Source organism: Pongo pygmaeus, chromosome 18 (genome assembly GCF_028885625.2).
Source record: "Pongo pygmaeus isolate AG05252 chromosome 18, NHGRI_mPonPyg2-v2.0_pri, whole genome shotgun sequence".
Taxonomy (NCBI): domain Eukaryota; kingdom Metazoa; phylum Chordata; class Mammalia; order Primates; family Hominidae; genus Pongo; species Pongo pygmaeus.
This window is the reverse complement of record NC_072391.2, coordinates 12,282,068-12,302,963: the sequence shown is the minus strand read 5'-3', so window position 1 is coordinate 12,302,963 and position 20,896 is coordinate 12,282,068. Positions and strand designations below refer to the sequence as shown.

General features: G+C 46.6%; 1 protein-coding gene across 3 annotated transcripts in view; it reads left to right on the top strand.

Moving 5' to 3' along the window:
- The window catches only part of EMP2 (epithelial membrane protein 2), a 52,535-nt gene that overhangs the window by 20,806 nt on the left and 10,833 nt on the right, over positions 1-20,896 (top strand). Inside the window, exons 1-3 of one of the 3 annotated variants that reach the window (XM_054455167.2) lie at positions 77-242; positions 12,255-12,392; positions 16,274-16,364. In XM_054455167.2, the coding sequence (XP_054311142.1) occupies positions 12,315-12,392; positions 16,274-16,364 (169 nt within the window). In that variant the 5' untranslated portion in view covers positions 77-242; positions 12,255-12,314. Of the gene's footprint in view, positions 1-76; positions 243-1,512; positions 1,582-12,254; positions 12,393-16,273; positions 16,365-20,896 lie in introns of those variants that run through there. The other 2 variants (XM_063655320.1, XM_054455166.2) reach the window with 2 other exon arrangements.

Here is a 20,896-nt window from a genome sequence, read left to right as displayed (position 1 = left end):
ACCGTCCCCTCGGAGTGCTCTGGGCAGTGGGAGGGGCCTGGGTTCTGGCCAGCCTGAGGCTGAACCACCGGCCCCGGAGCAGGCCTGGGAGTCCTTGCAGGGTGGCCTGGGTGACTGCTCACCAGCCCGGCCCTCCCCAGGGTTCTGGGCCAGAGCCTCCCTGGCTGTTGGAGCAGGAGCTGTGGGTGGAACACTTCTGAGTTGGGAGATTGCCTCGGACCTCCAGACGCCAAACATCTCAGGTCTGTATTGAAAGGTTCCACACCTCGGGATTGTCCTCTTGCCTACAGTTCCTGGAAAAGGCTCCAACTCAGACTGGGAATCGGCTGTGGTTTAAATAGTAGGAAGAACTCCCGAGGGTGGGAATGGAGTTGGGCGGACGGAGCGGTCATCTTAACAGCACGTTCTCCCTCCGCAGGAAGCCAGCTGGGCTCTGTGACTCTTGTTCCCTGGCACGTAAGGGAGTATGTGCCAAAGTGACTTCCTTTGGCAACAGCAAGCAGGGGATGGGGCTCACGGGTGGAGATTCGTGGTTATTATGAAGAAAAGGACAGGAGTGGACCCTTACCCTGTCCGTGGGCAGATCCCACAGACTTATTTATCCATGAGACCCTCATGGTGACTTTCCACGAGCAACAGCAAACCAAATGTTGCTTCTGGAAGAGGGAGGGCCAGTGAGCCTCCAGAAGGTTGTTTGTGTTTCTCCACACCCAGAGCTAGACGTGCGACACACACATACACACACGCGCGTGCACACACACACACACACTTTAAGCAAACATTGGACTAAGGCATAGCAGGACGGCACCTCTACTTAGGAAACAGCGAGGAGGTGTCAATTCTCTTTGTTACCTGGGGTCAAGATGGACATTTCTGGGAGCACTATCCTTATTCCCGTCAAACTGTAGAACTTGCAACTCCAGCTGGGCACTGTGGCTCATGCCTGTGATCCCAACACTTTGGGAGGCCAAAGTGGGAGGATGGCTTGAGGCCAGGAGTTTCAGACCAGCCTGGGCAACACAGCAAGTCTCCATTTCTACAAAAAATAAAATTAGGCGGGCATGGTGGTGCACAGCTGTAGTCCCAGCTACTGGGGAGGCTGAGGCAGGAGGATCGCTTGAGCCCAAGAGTTCGAGGTTGCCGTGAGCAATGTTTGAGCCACTGCACTCCAGCCTGGGCAACAGAGAGAGATCCTGTTTAAAAAAAAAACAAACAGAAAAAAACTTGAAACTCACTGAGCCACAAATGTTCCGCTTTGTGTGCAGAATTTCCATAACGCCACCCACAGTTCCCAGTGTCTCACCCCTTTCTCCTCCCTCTTGTTCCTCCTCCACAGCCCCACTCTCTCCAGTTCTGATGCCCGGAGGTTTCTTGTTTTTGCTTGAAAAACCCATTTGCTGTTCTTCTACCCTGTTTATGGGTTCTTTTTCCTTTAAAAAGAAATTTAAGTCTGAAGTTGTAATTTCCTGTTTCTATATTATTTTATGTGATTATTTTTATGGGTATTTCACAGAATCGGGAGTATTCAGGCCTTGAATCTGAAGACAGCTCACCATGGTACCTACAATGCATCGAATCAAGGTTGGGGCATCCAGGCCATTTAGTGTATTCAGTGTGATCCACGTCACCGATTTTCTGGATACCCAGAAAAAGTGATTCATTTAGAAATTAATTTCGAAAACAGAATTGAACCCATTCTACCACATGTGCTTAGTTCCTTTTAGATATCAAGGAAAAACTTTATCCATAATCCAAACCAGTCTCAAAGTTAGATCAAAAAAGACAGCAAACGCTTCAGCTTGGCCAGTGAGATAACAGGATGAAAAATGCAGCCAACCCTATGCAGCCTAAAGAATGGGTTTTTTTTTGTTTGTTTTCTGGTTTTTTTTTGAGATGGAGTCTCACTCTGTCACCCAGGCTGGAGTGCAGTGGTGGGATCTCAGCTCAATGCAACCTCCACCTCCTGGATTCAGGCGATTCTCATGCCTCAGCCTCCCGAGTAGCTGGGATGATAGGCACCTGCCGCCACGCCTGGATAATATTTGTATTTTTAGTAGAGATAGGGTTTCGCCATGTTGGCCAGGCTGGTCTCGAACTCCTGGCCTCAAGCGATCTGCCCACCTCGGCCTCCCAAAGTGCTGGGATTATAGCCATGAGCCACTGCACCCAGCCTAAAGCATGGTTCTTATTGAGGCCCTCTCTTAATTAGCCCAGTCATTCCTCAACCTTAGCGAATGGGCCAGTGCAGAGAGAGGTTACCGTCACAGATTCCCCCTGCCTGGTATAAAGCTCAGTGGACACAAAGATGATTTGATACTGCCTTGTGCCCTCTCTGCTGATCTTAATTAGGCTGCTGCGTGGTTTTCACCAGGCCCTAAGCATGTGAGTGGAAAGAGAGTCGTAGAAAAATGCCCTGTATTTGGAACTGGAAAACTAGTGAGTTCCAGTCCTGTGAATTTTGGCAAATCACCCACAGCCATTAGGACCCTCGGTTTCTCATCTGTAAAATGGGGATAATGATACCTTGCTCTGCCAGCATCATAAGGTTGACATGAAAATCCCGTGCAGGATGTGCTGTGTAAGCTGAAGCTTGACCTTTAATCATGAGGAGCCTCGTTTTCATGTGGCATGACCCCTATGGGCACCCCTTCCCCAGGGATCTGCCTTATCGCCTACTTATCTTGGGGTTATGTTGAACCCCTGTGTCCTGCCCACAGTTAGAAGTGAGTTTGCTATCTTCCCTGAAAAGTGCCACACATGGATTGCTTGTCCTACTTGTCCTGTGACAGCAGCAGTTGCTGAGGCCCCTCCTGGCAGGCAGCAGGGAAAGGCAGTCAAGAGAGAGACTGGCTGGAGAATGTACACTGCAAAGAATCAGGCCAACCACAGGCTTGTAACCAAAACCATATATTTGTTGCATTTGGGGTTCTGCAACAGAAGACTTGAAATGATTAAAAAAAAAAATTGGGCCAGGCGTGGTGGCTCACACCTGTAATCCCAGTACTTTGGGAGGCTGAGGCGGGTGGATCACAAGCTCAGGAGATCGAGACCATCCTGGCTAACATGGTGAAACCCCGTCTCTACTAAAAATACAAAAAATTAGTTGGGCGAGGTGGCGAGCGCCTGTAGTCCCAGCTACTTGGGAGGCTGAGGTGGGAGAATGGCGTGAACCCGGGAGGCAGAGCTTGCAGTGAGCTGAGATCGCACCACTGCACTCCAGCCTGGGCAACAGAGAAAGACTCCATCTCAAAAAAAAAAAAAAAAAGAGAGAGAGAGACTGGCTGGAGAATGTACACTGCAAAGAATCAGGCCAACCACAGGCTTGTAACCAAAACCATACATTTGTTGCATTTGGGGTTCTGCAACAGAAGACTTGAAATGATTTAAAAAAAAAAAAATTGGGCCAGGCGCGGTGGCTCATGCCTGTAATCCCAGCACTTTGGGAGGCCGAGGCGGGTGGATCACGAGGTCAGGAGATCAAGACCATTCTGGCTAACATGCTGAAACCCCGTCTCTACTAAAAATACAAAAAATTAGCCGGGAGTGGTGACGGTCGCCTGTAGTCCCAGCTACTGGGGAGGCTGAGGCAGGAGAATGGTGTGAACCCGGGAGGCGGAGCTTGCAGTGAGCCGAGATCACACCACTGCTCTCCAGCCTGGGTGACAGAGCGAGACTCTGTGTCAAAAAAAAAAAAAAAAAATTGGAAGGAACTGAAGCAATATGGAAAATAGATGGAACCACAGAGAGGAAGGAAGGAAAGGTGGAAGGAAGAAAAGAAGGAAGGAAACTAGAAATGCTAGGGGAAAAGGAGTTTTTAAAGGAAAAGTGCAATCATAGTACACTATTTGGCTCTGTAGAGTACAATATTTATATAGCAATCATGTAAATGACAATTGTTGATCTAAATGTAGACTGTATTGAGACGATGGAAGAAGGGAGATGGGAGGGCAAATAATGGTGAAAAAGAGAAACTTTTCCCTAAGCAGGAAGTTAATAAGTTAACCAAGAAATAGAAGTGCATGAATATTGTTTGGAAATATGGAGACAGGAAGTAGAGTAGAAACAGCTGAAAAGATTAAAAGTGATTGCTTTGGCCAGGTGTGGTGGCTCATGCCTGTAATCCCAGCACTTTGGGAGGCTAAGGCGGGCGGATCACCTGAGATTGGGAGTTCAAGACCAGCCTGACCGACATGGAGAAACCCCATCTCTACTAAAAATATAGAATTAGCCAGGCGTGGTGGCACATGCCTGTAATCCCAGCTACTCGGGGGGCTGAGGCATGAGAATTGCTTGGACTTGGGAGGCAGAGGTTGTGGTGAGCTGAGATCGCTCCATTGCACTCCAGCCTGGGAAAAAAAACAACCAAAACTCCATCTCAAAAAAATAAAAATAAAAGTGACTGCTTCCAGGTTGTAGGACAGGGGTACGACAGAAGACTGTTTTTCAGCATATGCCTTTTGATGTTATTATCTTCTTTAAAAAATCATCATTTTATGTAGCTCAAAACATTTTTAAAAGAGAAGTTCTGCAAATCTTAGGACTTTGATTTCTACACAGAAACTTGAAAATTTCATCTAGTGCAGTCTCCTACCTTCAGGTGGGTAAATGCCCAAACTCAGGTGGCCTTTTAGAATGTTCTGCTTGGCCCCTGAAGAAATTGAAGAAGGAAAAAAGCAGTTTGTATTCCACAGCGAAAGTTATGCTTCAAACTGGCAGAGGCTTTTGGGGAACATCATTGACTCTTGAAAGATTGTCTTGGGCCTTCTGAGGAGTCTCCCACTGAGATACGATGATTAGAGTAGTAGCCAGGAGACCCTGGTCTAGTCCTGACCTTGTTCCTGCTTTGCTGTGAGATGGAGCAAGTCTTGGCCCTCCTTGGTTTCTGTTAATACCTCTGGACAATAGGGCTTTGAGTTTTCCAAGGGCCTTTACAGCTCTACATTTCTAGAACTAGACAACGATAGCAAATAGCTGTCAGAGGGGGAGAGACAATAAACAACTGAACGAATAAGACGCTTTCAGACCATGCAATCCTCCAAAGAAAATAAACTAGAGGGATGGGCTAGATTATGCTGGAGGGGGCGTCGTTACTTTACATGGTATGCTCAGGGGTGCTTTTCTGGGGAGGTGATGTTTGAATTAAGACCTAGACAATGCCAGAGAGCCAGCTGAGGGTGAAATGGAGAGACCGCTCCAGGGAACCATGTTCAGGGGAACCAAGACAAGACTAGTTCCCCTAAAGCAGCAGAGCACTGAAGCCTGCAGGCACAAGGGCGGGCATAGGGGTTGGGGTGTGGTGGGGGAAGGAGATGGATCCACGTTTACTATTATATTTTTCGAAGGGAAAATAACTTTTTGTGAATGGCAAGGATTAATTCCGATGCCACCTTGGGCTTGGTGGAGCAGCCTTCATCCAACACACAGCCCCGGGAACTGTTTGTTCTTTCGTATCATCAGAGAGGGCAGGATGCAACATGCGTGTATGTAGTGGCAAGGAGACAGCACCACTTGGAAAAGCCCTGGGGAAGCTGGTCTCTGGGGACCAGAATTATATTTCTTGGGGGCAACTTATGTCAGGAGCCAAAGACATAACATCAAGGCTTCTCCACCCACTCACATAAATGCTTAAGAGTTGGTGCAGTGCTTGGTCGGGCATAGTGGCTCACGCCTGTAATCCTAGCGCTCTGGGAGGCCAAGGCTGGTGGATCACCTGAGGTTAGGAGTTCGAGACCAGCCTGGCCAACATAGTGAAACTGTATCTTTACTAAAAATACAAAAATTAGCTGGGCATGGTGGTGCATGCCTGTAATCCCAGCTACTCAGGAGGCTGAGGCAGGAGAATCGCTTGAACTTGGGAGGTGGAGGTTGCAGTGAGCCAATATCACGTCACTGCACTCCAGCCTGGGTGACAGAGAGAGACTCTGTCTCAAAAAAAGAAAGAAAGAAAGAAAAAGGTTTTGATACTGTCTGAAGACCCTCTGAAGATCAGGGCTGACACAGTATGAACAGTGTCCAGTATACATGGCAGCAAATTAAATTGATTAAATCACAAGTAAAATAAATGCACATACTCTTTGATTCAACGCCTTCACTGTTAGGAATCTATCTTTAAATATATTAATGCAAGGTGTGCAAAGAAATAAGTGGAAGGTTGCTCGTTTGCAGTGCCGTATGGAGCCACAGAAAGTCTGGAAACGACCTAAACGGCTACCAATAGGGAACTAGTTAAGTAAATTGTGGTGCAGCCGCACAACAAAACACCAGGCAGCCATTCAAGGAATGAGGTGGATTCGTAGGCACAGGGAAAGAATGTTCTCTGAGGGATATTATTAGAAAAGCTAGGTTGGAGGATGGGGCTTAGACTTGTGGCCAAAGGAGCTTGCTGGAGCTCCCAGCTCCACACTCTTGTCCCCTACTAGCCTTCGGCCCCTCCAGCCAAAGAAAGTTGACTGGGGCTCGGTGGGAGCAGCCGTGCCCAGGACAAGGTGCCGGGAAGGGCAAAGCACCGTACCGGGGCCTGAATAAATGCACTCCACCAATCCAGAAAGCGGACAGTGGCGCTTCCTCCAATCAGGTGTGAAGAGATGAGTGAGGGGCGGGACAAGAGGCAGGGAGTGTTACTCTGGTACAGCTCCCGCCACACGGAAACGTGGAGTGAAGAATAAGTGTTCTCCCAATAAATATCTCTGGAAGGAGGCACAGGAAACTGAGAAGCGTGGTTGCCTCTAAGAGGGCAGTGGCTGACTGGCGTCGGGAATAGTGGCGCAGAAGGGAGACTTATTTTGGTATAGAGATGCAGGAGTAAAGGGTTATTTTTATTACCTCTTAAACATTCGGGGGATTTCCGCTATTTCTGAATAACTTCCTCCAAAGCCTCGGGTGAAGTCACCAGCAATGTCCTGGGTTCACAAGTCCTAAAATTGAGCTACCCCATTTTGGTTTTTACTGGAGATCTGAATTCCAGACGTCATAGGAGACCTTTACTTCTCTGTTATTTTTCGGAGTGCCTAATGGTTGAAACCAACCTCTAGCTGCCATTTCCCTTACACTGTACTAGAAACCTTACTTGACTTCTCGTAAAAACGTATCCCTTTCTCTGTAGAAGCTTGTTCCTGATGTCTGAAATGTCCAATTGAAACCATTCCCAGAGCTTAAAGCAGTATCTCCCAGACATCAGCATTTGACAACCACCCTGAGGATTTCTACTGACACTGAGGACCACCTGTCCTTTTACTTACGTAACATTTTCCCTAAACTGTTCACTTTTAAAGCTTCAATAACTTGGTTTTAAAATACTTTATATCACTACTATAAGTGGTGTTTCTTCCTTATAAAAAGAAAGAACGTTAAAAATAAATACAATAAACTCAGAATGATGTTATTAAATTCTAGCTACAAATACATTTTAACCAAAGATCTTCTTTCTCTTTTTGTCAAAAAGAAATTAGCAAGTATTGGAGACTGACTAGCACCAAACTGGGTCTTTTCCTTGGTGAACTCAGTAGGATTGGAATAGGAACTTTTTCACCATGTGGTTCAATGTTGCTTAATGCCCTATCAATGCACTATCCAAAATCATGCCTTATAACATTTTAATTCCATCCTTTGGGAAAGAATGGGTTAAAACCTTTTTTCTTTTTAATTATTATTTTCTAGAAAGTTTTAGTTACATGTCCATATGCATTTGTGTCATCCTAGCTGGACAGCATATGAAGCCATTATCACCCTGGAGTTAATGGCCCTGGTGAAGTTGGCATTTGGGCATTCCTGCTGATGTTAAAGTAACAGGGCATTAAGCATGGTACATGAGCCCTTTTTCCCCCCAGGGTCAGAAATGCATCTATTAAAAAAAAAAAAAAGGAATGCATCATTTTGGAGGCAGCAGCATATGATGGCAGCTAAGAATGACGCAGGCCTAAACAAAGGGGAATTTGTCCTTCTTGAAAGAATTAGAAGAATCTCTAAGCTGGTTCATTGGGTCCTTCTAATTGGTGATGCACAGAATCACAGCCAGGACCTCTCAGACTGAGTTCTGCAGCCATACAGCTCCTGGCTCATTGTTAATGCGTCTTAGGTCTCAAGGGGTGGACCCTGTATGAGCCCATGAGCCTTGATCCATTCCGTGGGGGGATAATGGGGGTGAGAATGAGCATGGTTGGAGAGGAGAGCTGGCAGTGAAAAGGTGGAGGGTTTGTGCAGTCAGTGCATGTCCACTAGAGGAGGGGGAATAGTTGGTACCAGAAAAAGGCCTTTTAAAATGATCCTATTTCACACTGGGGATGGTGGCTCACATCTCTGTAATCCCAGCACTTTGGGAGACCGAGGCAGGCAGCTCACATGAGGTCAAGGGTTTGAGACCAGCCTGGCCAACACAGTGAAACTCCATCTCTACTAAAAATGCAAAAATTAGCCAGGCGTAGTAGCACGTGCCTGTAGTCCCAGCTACTGGGGAGGCTGAGGCAGGAGAATCGCTTGAACCTGGGAGGCAGAGGTTGCAGTGAGCCGAGATTGTGCCACTGCACTCCAGCCTGGGCAACAGAGCAAGACTCTGTCTCAAAAACAAACAAACAAAAATCCTGTTTCAGAAATATCAGTGAATGCTTAAACTCTGAGTGAAAGTTTCATGAGAGAGGATCTTTACATTATCTCAAAATACCTTCCCAGACATGCCGCAACATGGATGGACCTTTGAAACACTATGCTAAATGAAAGAAGACAGACACAAAAGGCGACACTACTGTATGATTCCAACGATGTGAAATATCTAAAATAGACAAATCCATAGAAACAGAAAGTAAATTATTTGTTGCTGGGGGTTAGGGGGAAGGGAGAATAGGGAATAACTGCTTAGTGAGTACAGAATTTACTTTGGGGGTGATGAAACGTTCTAGAACTGGATAGTCATGATGGATATACAATATTGGGAATGTAATGTGTCTCATTTACACTAATAGTAAATTGTATGTGTATTTTATCAAATATCACTTCTACAATTTTTTTTTTTTTTTTTTTTTGAGATGGAATCTGTCTCTGTCACCCAGGCTGGAGTGCAGTGGCGTGATCTCAGCTCAGTGCAACCTCTGCTTTCTGGGTTCAAGTGATTCTCCTGCCTCAGCCTCCTGAGTACCTGGAATTACAGGTGCTCACCACCACGCCCGGCTTATTTTTGTATTTTTAGTAGAGACAGGGTTTCACTATGTTGGCCAGGCTGGTCTCAAACTCCTGACCTCAGGTGATCCACCCACCTCCGCCTCCCAAAGTGCCGGGATTACAAGCATGAGGCACCGTGCCCAGCCTTACAAAGTATTTTTTAATGACAAAGGGGAAATGTACAGTGAAAGAATCTGGCGGAACACAACCCGGTGATCAAAGTTAGCATCACCAATGATGGGACAAACTGGCATACTACACCTCCTGGTGGGATCCACTGAGGACACATGGCTCATATGCCATTCCAGCTTAAAAAATATAATCTGGATTGAATCATCAGGGAACATCGAACACAAATTTGAGGGACATTCTACAAAATAAGTGATCAATATTCTTAAATAATATCAATGTTATGAAAAACAAAGACAGGCCTGAGGAAGTGTCCCAGATTAAAGGGAACTAAAGAGACCTGAAACTAAAATGCAGTGTATCATCTTGGATTGGATCCTGGGGCAGGAAAAAGAAAGCCATATAGAACATTATTGGGATAATTGGGGAAATTTGACTATGGACTGTAGATATGATAGTTACATTGTATCACGTTAAATTTCTCTATTGTGATCATCATAGTGTGGTTATGTAAGAAAATGTCCAACCAGGCGTGGTGGCTCAAGCCTGTAATCCCAGCACTTTGGGAGGCCGAGGCAGGCAGATCACCTGAGGTCAGGAGTTTGGGACCAGCCTGGCCAACATAGTGAAACCCCGTCTCTACTAAAAATACAAAAATTAGCTGGGCGTGGTGGCACGTGCCTGTAGTCCTAGCTACTCAGGAGGCTGAGGCAGGAGAATCACTTGAACTTGGGAGGCAGAGGATGCAGTGAGCTGAGATTGCACCACTGTACTCCAGCCTGGGCGACAGAGCGAGACTCTGTCTCAAAAAGGAAAAAAAAGAAAAGAAAAGAAAGAAAATGTCCTTGTTTTTCAGAAATACACACTAAAGCACTTAGTTGTATGGTTTAGGCAACTTACTCTCAAGTGGTTCAGAAAAAGAGAGAGAGAGTGTGTGTGTGTATGTGTGTGCATTAATCCATTTAAAACTGGGGCTACAATATCATCCCAGTGAACAGGTCTGATTTGCACTGTACTTCAAAACATGAAACTACAAATTAATTTTTTTCCAAAAAATGTAGTAACTATCTGGTCACAAATTATTGGAATAAAAGAAGAATGAACCAAGTGTTGATATTAGGAGGTTGCATCTTCCAACCAGATCATTTGATGTGACATCTTCCCTTGACATTTGAGTTTTGTTGACCAAGATGATGGTTATAAAATACTCAACGATTTTATCAATTTTTCCCAGTGTGACTTTTAATTGTTTGATAGTTAAAGCATTCTTTTGAATGCTTTTTCCTCATTTATTGGGAACTCGTCCAGCTCAGACAAGTCCTCATGTATTCATGCCCTCAGTGGCTTTTCATCTGATCTCCCATGACATTTTTATCAACTTTGGACAACTGTAGTTCTGTTGTAAGACTTCCAGTTTATCTTTGCAGTTGCTTCCTCTTGCATGTCACTCAAACTGTCCTGCCAAAGTAAAGCATTACCCTGAAATCTCAGTGGTTTAACATCCAGAGGCTTATTAATTCCCCAATCATAATATCTGTCCAAGGTGTGAGGCTTCAACCTACTATGGCTGCACCATCCCCAGCTACCTCCTTAGGGAGAGGGAGCATGGAGAACTCATACCTGCTCTCTTCTGCATCAGCCCAGAAATGGCCGTGTCATGCAGTTCTGGCCCATTGGTTAGAATTAGTCACGAGTACCTGCTCTCCTCTTCATCAGCCTGGAAATGGGCATGTCATGCAGTTCTGGCGTATTAGTCACGAGTTCCCCACCTAGCTGCAAGGGAGTCCAGGAAATACAGTCTTCCTGTGTGATCAGAGAGGGGAAAATGAAATGGCAGCTGTCTGCCACATGTTGTATTTTTTTGGGGTCCAGTGTTGTTCAAATGGGAATATATATTAAGAAGAATGGTGTATGAGTGGGTATTTATTTTATTTTATTTTATTTTTATTTTTATTTCTTTGAGATGGGGTCTTGCTGTGTCACCCAGGCTAGCGTGCAGTGATGAGGTCATGGTTTATTGCAGCCTCCACCTCCTGGGCTCAAGCAATCCTTCTGCCTTAGTTACCAGGTAGCTGGGACCACAGGCACATGCCACAACACTAGGCTAGTTTTTCAAATGTTTTGTAGAGATGGAGTTCTGCTCTGTTGCCCAAGCTGGTCTCAAACTCCTGGGCTTAATTAACATCCTCTTGCCTTGGCCTCCCAAAGTGGTGAGATTACAGGCATGAGCCACCCTGCCCAGCTGGGGGTTAATTTTATAAATGGTCAGATCATTAGGAAATATTTCTGTATTGCGATCACTTTTGCTTTGTTATGAAGTAGGGGCTCTGATCAGGAAACCTCAGACAATGAGCTTCTGGGCATGGGGAATCAGGAACAGCATCTTAGCATACACAGAGCCACTCCTTCCCGCCCAAGAAGCGTGATGCTTTTCTGAATTAGGGCTTCTAATGAGTCCTCACCCTCCTCCTTCACAAGGAATATTTGGCGTCTGGATGCAACAGCAGACAGCCCCTCTCAGGCCAGACTTTTGTCCAGTAAAGTCTCCAGGCACGTAAAGATGGGGAGCACTGTTTTTGCTTTTCTAAGACCCCATGAAATGTTGCCTTTTCTTTTTAACAGACAGAGCCTTGCTTTGTTGCCCAGGCTGGAGTCTAGTGGCGCAATTATGGCTCACTGCGTCCTCAACCTCCCAGCCTCAAGCAATCTTCCTGCCTCAGCCTCCTAAGTAGCTGGGACTGCAGGTATGACTACCACGCCCAGCTAATTTTCTTTTATTGTTTTTAGAGACAATGTCTTACTATGTTGCCTGGGCTGGTCTCAATCTCTTGGGCTCAAGCGATCTTCCCGCCTTCTCCCAAAGTTCCAGGATTATAGGCGTGAGCCACCACGCCCAGCTAAAAAGTGTTTATTTTTTGTTGTAATTTTGTTTTGTCATTGACAGATTTTGAATTTCTCTTTCTTACCCTCTTCAGCACATCCCACTCTGGGCTTTAAACGTGACCCCTCACCTCGCCTCGTCCTGCCCTGTGAAAATGTTGGTGCTTCTTGCTTTCATCATCGCCTTCCACATCACCTCTGCAGCCTTGCTGTTCGTTGCCACCATCGACAATGTAAGTTTCCTTTCCTGCCACTCACGCAGAACCCTGGGTCCTGGAGTCAATAGAAGTGGGTTGTATTGGTCTGTTCTCATGCTGCTAATAAAGGCATACCAGAGACTGGGTAATTTATAAGGAAAATGAGGTCTAATGGACTCACAATTCCACGTGTCTGGGAGGCCTCTGCAGAAGGCAAAGGAGGAGCAAAGCCATGTCTTACATGGCGGCAGGCAAAGAGAGCGTGTGCAGGGGAACTGCCCTTTATAAAACCGTCAGATCTCGTGAGACTTACTCACTACCACAAGAACAGTACGGGATACACTCGCCCCCGTGATTCAGTTACCTCCCACCAGGTCCCTCCCATGACATGTGGGAATTATGGGAACTACAATTTGAGATTTGGGTGGGGACACAGCCAAACCATATCACAGATTGAGAATCCTGCCAAGGTTCTCAACGTTGAACCTGCCAAGGTTCAACCACGATTCAGGGTTGTCCTCCCTGCGAGGCACACCCATCTTCTGACCCAAGGGCTGAGGACTCTTGGCCTAAATGTGAAGGTTCAGGCCGTCCCATGTTCAGGTTTTGGTGGCAGGTCCTGGCAGGCAGGGACGTTTGTCCTCCCATCCGTGATTCTTTCATAGAGCCTGGCTCTAGGAAGCCCTTTGAGGATGTTGTGTGACTTCAGCATTCCTCTGGATGAGAGTTCTCAACCTTGCCACTATTGTTGTTTTGGGCTGGCTAATCCTTTGTTATGGGGGCCTCCCTGTGCATTGTAGGAAGTTCAGCAACGTGTCTGGCCTTATCTGCCAGATGCAGTAGCACCCCCACCCCTGGTTATGACAATCCAAAATATCTTCAGACATTGTCAAATGTCCCATGGAGAACAAAATCACTCTCTGTTGAGGACCGCTGCCCTAGATCTTCCAGGTGACCCATCCCAGGTGGCCTCTGCCCCCAACCCCTGACACCTTGTTATCAACCAGGGTACCTTGCTGCTAGCCCACCTGGCCATGTCCTCCCCAGCAGAGCTCATGCATGGAACTTTCCAGACTCTACCTATGCCTCTATGAAAAATTTAATGTTTTCCTTTAGTATCCAGCTTGCAGCCGTATGGCAGGAGTGTATTGGATAAATAACCTCTTGGCATAGATTAATATCCCTCCAAGCAGGGAATGACACCAGGGAAGCTTCTTAACAGCCTATACACTGTTCCAAAGACCTGGCTTCCATCCTGCTCATTTTAGACTGCAGAGATAATTAAAGGCAGAAACATCGCTCAGAAAGCCAAAAAGTACACCATACGAGTGGTCACCAACTCTGCCTACATATACGGCTCCTGTTGATATATCATCATGACAATAATAACATAAACGATAACACCTGTCACTTAGCGATCACTATGGCCCTTTTATGCATGTCATCTCATGTGATCCCCACCCCAACTGTACCAGGTAGGGCACCAACATCTCCTTGCACTGGGTTACAGGTGAAGGAACTGAGCCTCAGGGCCATTCGGGCACTTGGCAGAGTTTAGAGTGCAGTAAGCAGCAGAGCCAGGATTTGAGCCATTCCAGAGGCTCCTGGTCCTAGAGCCTGTCAGGGGAGATGAGCACAGTAATCGCATTTGGGTTCTGGAGCTTCTTGCTGAGCTGCTGTGAGTGGCCTGGGCAGGGACCACATTGATGCTATGGATTATAGCAGTGGTCCCCAACCTTTTTGGCACCAGGGACCAGTTTCATGGAAGACAATTTTTCTACAGATTGGGGAGGGGGCATTGCAGGGGGATGGTTTCAGAATGATTCAAGTGCATTACATTTATTGTGCACTTTATTATTATTACATTGTAATATATAATGAAATAATTATACAACTCGTCATAATGTGGAATCGGTGGGAGCCCTGAGCTTGTTGTTCTGGACTAGATGGTCCCATCTGGAGGTGATGGGAGACAGTGACAGATCATCAGGCATTAGTCTCATAAGGAGCGTGCAGTCTAGGTCCCTGGCATGCACAATTCACAATAAGGTTGACACTCTTGTAAGAAGCTAATGCCCCTGGTGACCTGACAGGAGGCAGAGCTCGGGCAGTAATGTGAGTGATGGGGAGCAGCTGTAAATACAGATGAAGCTACCTTCACTGGCTGCTCACCTCCTGCTGCGTGGCCTGGTTCCTAACAGGCCACAGACAGGTACCAGTCCATGGCCCATGGGTTGGGGAACCCTGGATTATAGTATTTGGACCCACCATTCCAGGAGCTCACTGTGAAATAAATGGGACCAAATGTTCTTTTAGAATCTCCTTTTTCTGTTTCTTCCCATCTAGTCCTTTGGGATCCTGAAAAGGTCCCAGACTTAGTGAAAAGGATAGACAGACATTAGGGGCAGGAAAACCATCAGCCTTAGTGAATCGTATCCAGCACCCCCAGGGCATGTATATTATCATGGCACATACTAAGAAGATGCAGATGGACTTTTTGTCCATCAGTGAGTCTGAGGCTGTTCATTATGTGTTTGGAATTGTGCTTGGCAACTGGGAAATAAAAGGAAGGCCATCTTGGGCAGTGGGGGAAGGGCAGCAGCCACCAAAGCACAGAGGGAAATGAATGCTTTTGGCTGAAGACAGGAGAATCTTGTCTGGTCATCCCATCCATTGCAGTGTTTGTTTGTTTGTTTGTGACAGGGTCTTTCTCTGTCACCCAGGCTGGAGTGTAATGTTGCGATCACAACTCACTGCAGCCTCTACTGCCCAGGCTCAAGCGATCCTTCCACCTCAGACCCCTGAGTAGCTGGGACTACAGTCGCGCAACACCATGCCTGACTAATTTTTTGTATTTTTTTGTAGAGATGGGTTGCCCCGGCTGGTCTCAAACTCCTGGGCTCAAGCAATCCTCCCACCTCGGCCTCCCAAAGTGCTGAAATTATAGGCATGAGCCAGCGTGCCCAGCCCTGACTGCTATTATTTCCACCAACTCAGCCTCATCTTTTCTCCCATACTCTCTGAGGGCCTGGACCACCTCTTATCCTTTGGGAGAAAGTAGCAAGGCATCACCTGGAGCCGGTTGGAAATGTGGAATCCCGGCCAGGGGCAGTGGCTCATGCCTGTAATCCCAGCACTTTGGGAGGCCAAGGCAGGTGGATCACCTGAGGTCAGACGTTCGAGACTAGCCCGACCAACATGGCGAAACCCTGTCTCTACTAAAAATACAAAAATTAGCCAGGTATGGTGGTGCATGCCCCTAAATCCCAGCTACTCATGAGACTGAAGCAGGAGAATTGCTTGAACCCAGTATGGGAGGGTTGCAGTGAGCCAAGATCATGCATCGCACTCCAGCCTGGGCAACAAGAATGAAACTCCATCTCAAAAAAAACAAAAAAAAGAAAAAAAAAAGAAATGTAGAATCCCAGCTGGGTGCAGTGGCTCATGCTTGTAATCCCAGCACTGTGGGAGGCTGAGGTGGGCGGATCACCTGAGGTCAGGAGTTCAAGACTAGCCTGACAACATAGTAAACCCTGACTCTACAAAAAATACAAAAATTAGGCATGGTGATGTGCACCTGTAGTCCCAGATACTCAGGAGGCTGAGGTGGGAGGATTGCTCGAGCCCAAGAGATGGAGGCTGCAGTGAGCCAAGACTGTGCCACTGCCCTCCAGCCTGGATGACACAGCAAGACCCTGTCTCAAAAAAATAAATAAATAGAAAAGAAAGAAATGTAGAATCCCAGTCCACCCCAGACCTCCTTAGTCAGTCTGCATTAGAATAAGCTCCCCAGGCAATTCTCACATGCGCTGCAGTTTGAGAATCCCAGAAGCCCACCATGCCTTATGCCTAATTAGCAGTCAGTGTTTGCATCATGAACGGACAGCCTTTCTCTCTATTTCCGTTTTGTGTTACAGGCCTGGTGGGTAGGAGATGAGTTTTTTGCAGATGTCTGGAGAGTATGTACCAACAACACGAATTGTACAGTAATCAATGACAGCTTTCAAGGTAAGTGTGAATGAAGGAAGCTGACTGAGAAGCACTGAGGGAGGAAGGAACGGTCAGGAGTGGGGCTTCGGGTTCCCTGACTCCGTACCCTCTCCTCCACTCGCTGCATACTCCGGTGGGCCTGGCCGCATTTGCTCAGTGTGTGCTGGAGCGGAGGACAGCACAAGCTGGAGATGCCAGGGCTGTGGAGAAGCCAGAGGCTGGAGGGAGACCAACTCCAGCTAAGTTGGACCTCATGCCTTCTCTTCTCTGTCTCTTGGCACAGCCGAGTTTCCTGTTCTCATCCTTTCTCCAGCTTAAACTCTCATCTAGAATTTTCTCTTCCCTTTTTTTTTAATCCAAGCCTCTCCTCTAAATGGGCTCAGAGACCATAATTTACTCTCCAGTCACTTTTCCCCGTCCAGCAGTAAGAAATCCGAGATCTGGCAGGGCGCAGTGGCTCATGCCTATAATCCCAGCACTTTGGGAGGCAGAGGCGGATGGATCACTTGAGGTCAGGAGTTTGAGACCAGCCTGGTCAATATGGTGAAACCCCATCTCTACTGAAAATACAAAAATTAGCTGGGCATGGTGGTGCACGCCTGTAATCCCAGCTACTGAGGAGGCTGAAGCAAGAGAATTGCTTGAACCCAGGAGGCGGAGGTTGCGGTGAGCCGAGATCACGCCACTGCACTCCACCCTGGGTGACAGAGTAAGACCCTGTCTCAAAAACAAACAAACAAAAATCCGAGATCTGGCTTCCGTTCCTAGACAAGCTGTGTAGCCTTGCATTGGGCAGGTCAATTTCAACATCTTCAGCCGTAGAACAGAAGTAATAACGATGCCTTTGCAGTGCCTGCCCACCTCTTCAATGAGCTAAAATCCATGAAAAGGCTTTGAAATACAGAAAATCCCATTCAAAAACTGCTGACCACTGTTTTTCATTATGAAGTGAACGGTTCTGTTTTTCCTCATAGAACTGATGAAATAGATATTTTGGGATCCCAGTTGGCTGATAAAATACAGTATACCCGGTTAAATTAGAGATTTCAGATAAACAATAAGTACTTTTTTTTAGTATCACTATGGCCCAAATATTAATATAACATGGGACATACTTATGCTAAAAAATATTTGGTTTTGGTGGTGGTTGGGGGAGGGTTTAGTTTTTTGGTTTTTGTTTGTTTGTTTTTTGAGACAGGGTCTCACTCTGTCACCCAGGCTGGAGTGCAGTGGTGCAATCACGACTCACTGCAGCCTTGACTTCCCGGGCTCAAATGATCCTCCCATCTCAGCCTCTCAAGTAGCTGGGACTACAGGCACTCACCACCATGCCCAGCTAATTTTTGTAATTTTTGTAGAGATGGAGTTTCACCATGTTGCCCAGGCTGGTCTCGAACTCCTGGGCTGAAGAGATCTGCCCACCTGAGCCTAAAGGAGGAGCAGGAGCCACCGTGCCTCTCCTAAAAATTATTTGTTGTCTATTGGATATTCATTTACTGGGCATCCTGTCTTTGTGTTTGTTTTGGTTTGTTTGCCAAATCTGACAATCCTATTAGGGAGCAAAGGAGCCTACTCCCTGGGTCCCAGATTCTCACCACGCTCAATAACAATATCCACATTCATCATAAAAGCAGCAAAAATACCAGTAGAAGGCACCATTTACTTAAAGTTGACTGTGAGGCATGGGTCTAAGTCCTTTACATAGGTGATTTCATAGCCCCATCAGGCAGGGACCATAGGCCCCATTTTAAGATGGGGAAACTGAGGCACAGAGCAGTTAAGTTACCCAAGGCCACATAGCCAGGAGCGAATGATGGCAGCAGGATTCCAGTCTAGATGTGACCAACTCTAAAGCCGGTGCCCTTAACCACGGAACACCATCGGTGCTCCCTTCCATCTCGTCTGTTATTCTGTCATGCTAACCTCTGGCCCTGGGAACAGCCCTCCTTCCCTGTGCTCTGCAAGCCCCAGCTGGCGCCAGTGTGCAAGGCCAGCTGGGAGGGCTTGTTGTGCTCTGTGGTTGTTTTTCTGAATCCTCCACATGGGATTATTCACTTATTTTTCTTTAAAACAGGGGTTGGCGAACCACTGGCCAAATTCAGTCCAAGACCTGTTTTTGTTTGGCCCGGGAGCTAAGAACAGTTTTTACATTTTTAAAAGTTGTTTACACACACACACACACACACACACACACCCCTAAAAACAAAACAAAAAGAACATTCGACAAAAGACCATATGGTTCACAAAACCTAAAATATTCACTGTCTGTCCCTCTACTGAAAAAGTTTGCCAACTTTTTTTACTTTAAAAAGTTTACTTTTAAAATAGCCCACTTTTCTGTACATAAATCTACTGTATTTATTTAGTAGAGACAGGGTCTTGCTATGTTGCCCGGGCTGTTTTTTCATGGCTGGCTTCAAGTGATCCTCCCACATTGGCCTCCCAAAGTGCTGGGATTTATAGGCATGAGCCTCTGCACTCGCCCATAAATCTATTTTCTTTTTTTTTTTTTTATTTGAATCAGGGTCTCGCTTTGTCACTCTGGTTGGAGTGCAGTGGTGCAATCACGGCTCACTGTAACCTCTGCCCCCCAGGTTCAAGTGATCCTCCCACCTCAGCCTCCCCAGTAGCTGGGACTACAAGTGTGTGCCACCACACCTGGCTAATTTTTGTATTTTCTGTAGAGACAGGGTTTCACCATGTTGCCCATGCTGGTCTTGAACTCCTGAGCTCAAGCGATTCTCCCGCTTCACCTGCTTTGGCCTCCCAAACCATAAGTCTATGTTAAAGAGAACGCCGCATCCCTCCCATGAGTGATAAACTAGTATCACTTGCTATAAAAGAAGGAAAGCTTTCTGAAAATACTAGACTGAAAGCCCAATGATGTTATCAAAGTCTGGGCAGACACACTTCCCACCTGAAGCCTCTAAGCCTGTTTCTGGTCCTTTTCATGTTAAAAAACAAACAACCCCAAACACCCAGATATTAGTGGGTGTTTTTAAAGCGCAAAAGCAGCTGCTGGAGAACTCCTCCTTGAGGTCCTTAGACAAATATATTTATTTATTTTTATTTATTTATTTTTTTGAGGCAGAGTCTTGCTCTGTCACCCAGGCTGGAATGCAGTGGCACCATCTCTGCTCGCTGCAGCCCTCACCTTCTGGGTTCAAGCCATCCTCCTGCCTCAGTCTCCCGAGTAGCTGGGATTACAGGTGTGTGCCACCACGCCCAGCTAATTTTTGTATTTTTAGTAGAGACAGGGTTTTGCTATATTGGCCAGGCTGGTCTCAAACTCCTGACCTCAGGTGATCCACCTGCCTCTGCCTCCCAAAGTGCTGGGATTACAGGGGTGAGTCACCGTGCCCAGCCCTTAAAGGAATTTAAACTGAGCAAAGTGAGCATCCCTCTCATTCAGTGAATTTTTGTTGTTTCCCGTCCTCATTGGGTTCCACATACACCCATCTCAGGGGCTGCCTTGCAGGCACATCCTGCACCCCCTCCCAGCTTTGAGAAACCCTGTTCTAGGAACATGTATTCATCCTTTCCCCCAAAGGCATGTTTTCCCCATTTGCCCCATCATGGGTCACTTGTTGCTGAAAATACAGATTCCTGGTGCCCACTCCAGGACAATGGTGGCAGAATCTCCAGGAGGAGAGGCCTAAGAATCTGTATTTTTAATAAGCAATCCCAGGTAATCCCTGGGATTGGGCAGATTTGGGAAGTACTGCTGTAAGCCTGAGGGTCACCACTGGGGCTCCATGTTGGAATTCCCTCGGTGGCTTTATGAAGCCCTCGTGCCTGCTCTCAATGCCCGACATTCTGATTTATTTCATCTCAGTAGAGCCTGCTGGGTTTTCTTTTCTTTTTTTTTTTTTTTTAATGGAGTTATAATTTACAAACAAGGAAACGCAGGCTTCTTAAGGGCTCAGTTTGGTGGGTTTTGACAATTGTATAAACACCCATGTAACCACCATCCAAAAGAAGACAGAGAACATTGCCAACTCTCCAGAAAGTTCCTCTGGCCCCCTTCCACACAGTTGCCACAGCTTTCTGCCCCGAGGGCAACCACTTCTGACTTATGTCACTATAACTCACTTCCACCTCTTCCTGGGCCTCATAGGAATGGGGTCATGTGGTTTGTGTCATAGTGGGGGAGCCGGTCTGACTCCTTTCACTCCCCATAAGGAATTGGGGGAAAGGCTAGATGCTCTCCAAGTAACCATAATGTGTAGCCAGAATGGATTAAATCCACAGCTCTAGATGTTTCATTAAGTACTTACCAATTATGTTCACTCCAGTGAGTTTTCAGGCAAAACTGCAAAATTGAAGGAAAAAAAAAAGAAAGAAAAAGAAAAGGAAGGTGTGTCCTTAGATTTTCTGTGCAGCATGGACGCTGTCCCCTCACCTTATCTTTCAGCCTCATCCTGGTGGTAACATTCAGCATTCAGCTCTTACACAGGACTCCCACCTTGCCTGCACTCTCCAAACCCCCTTACGTAGATGAGTTTACTCTCCCTTCCCAGCCCGATGAGGGAGGAGTTATTAGTATCCCC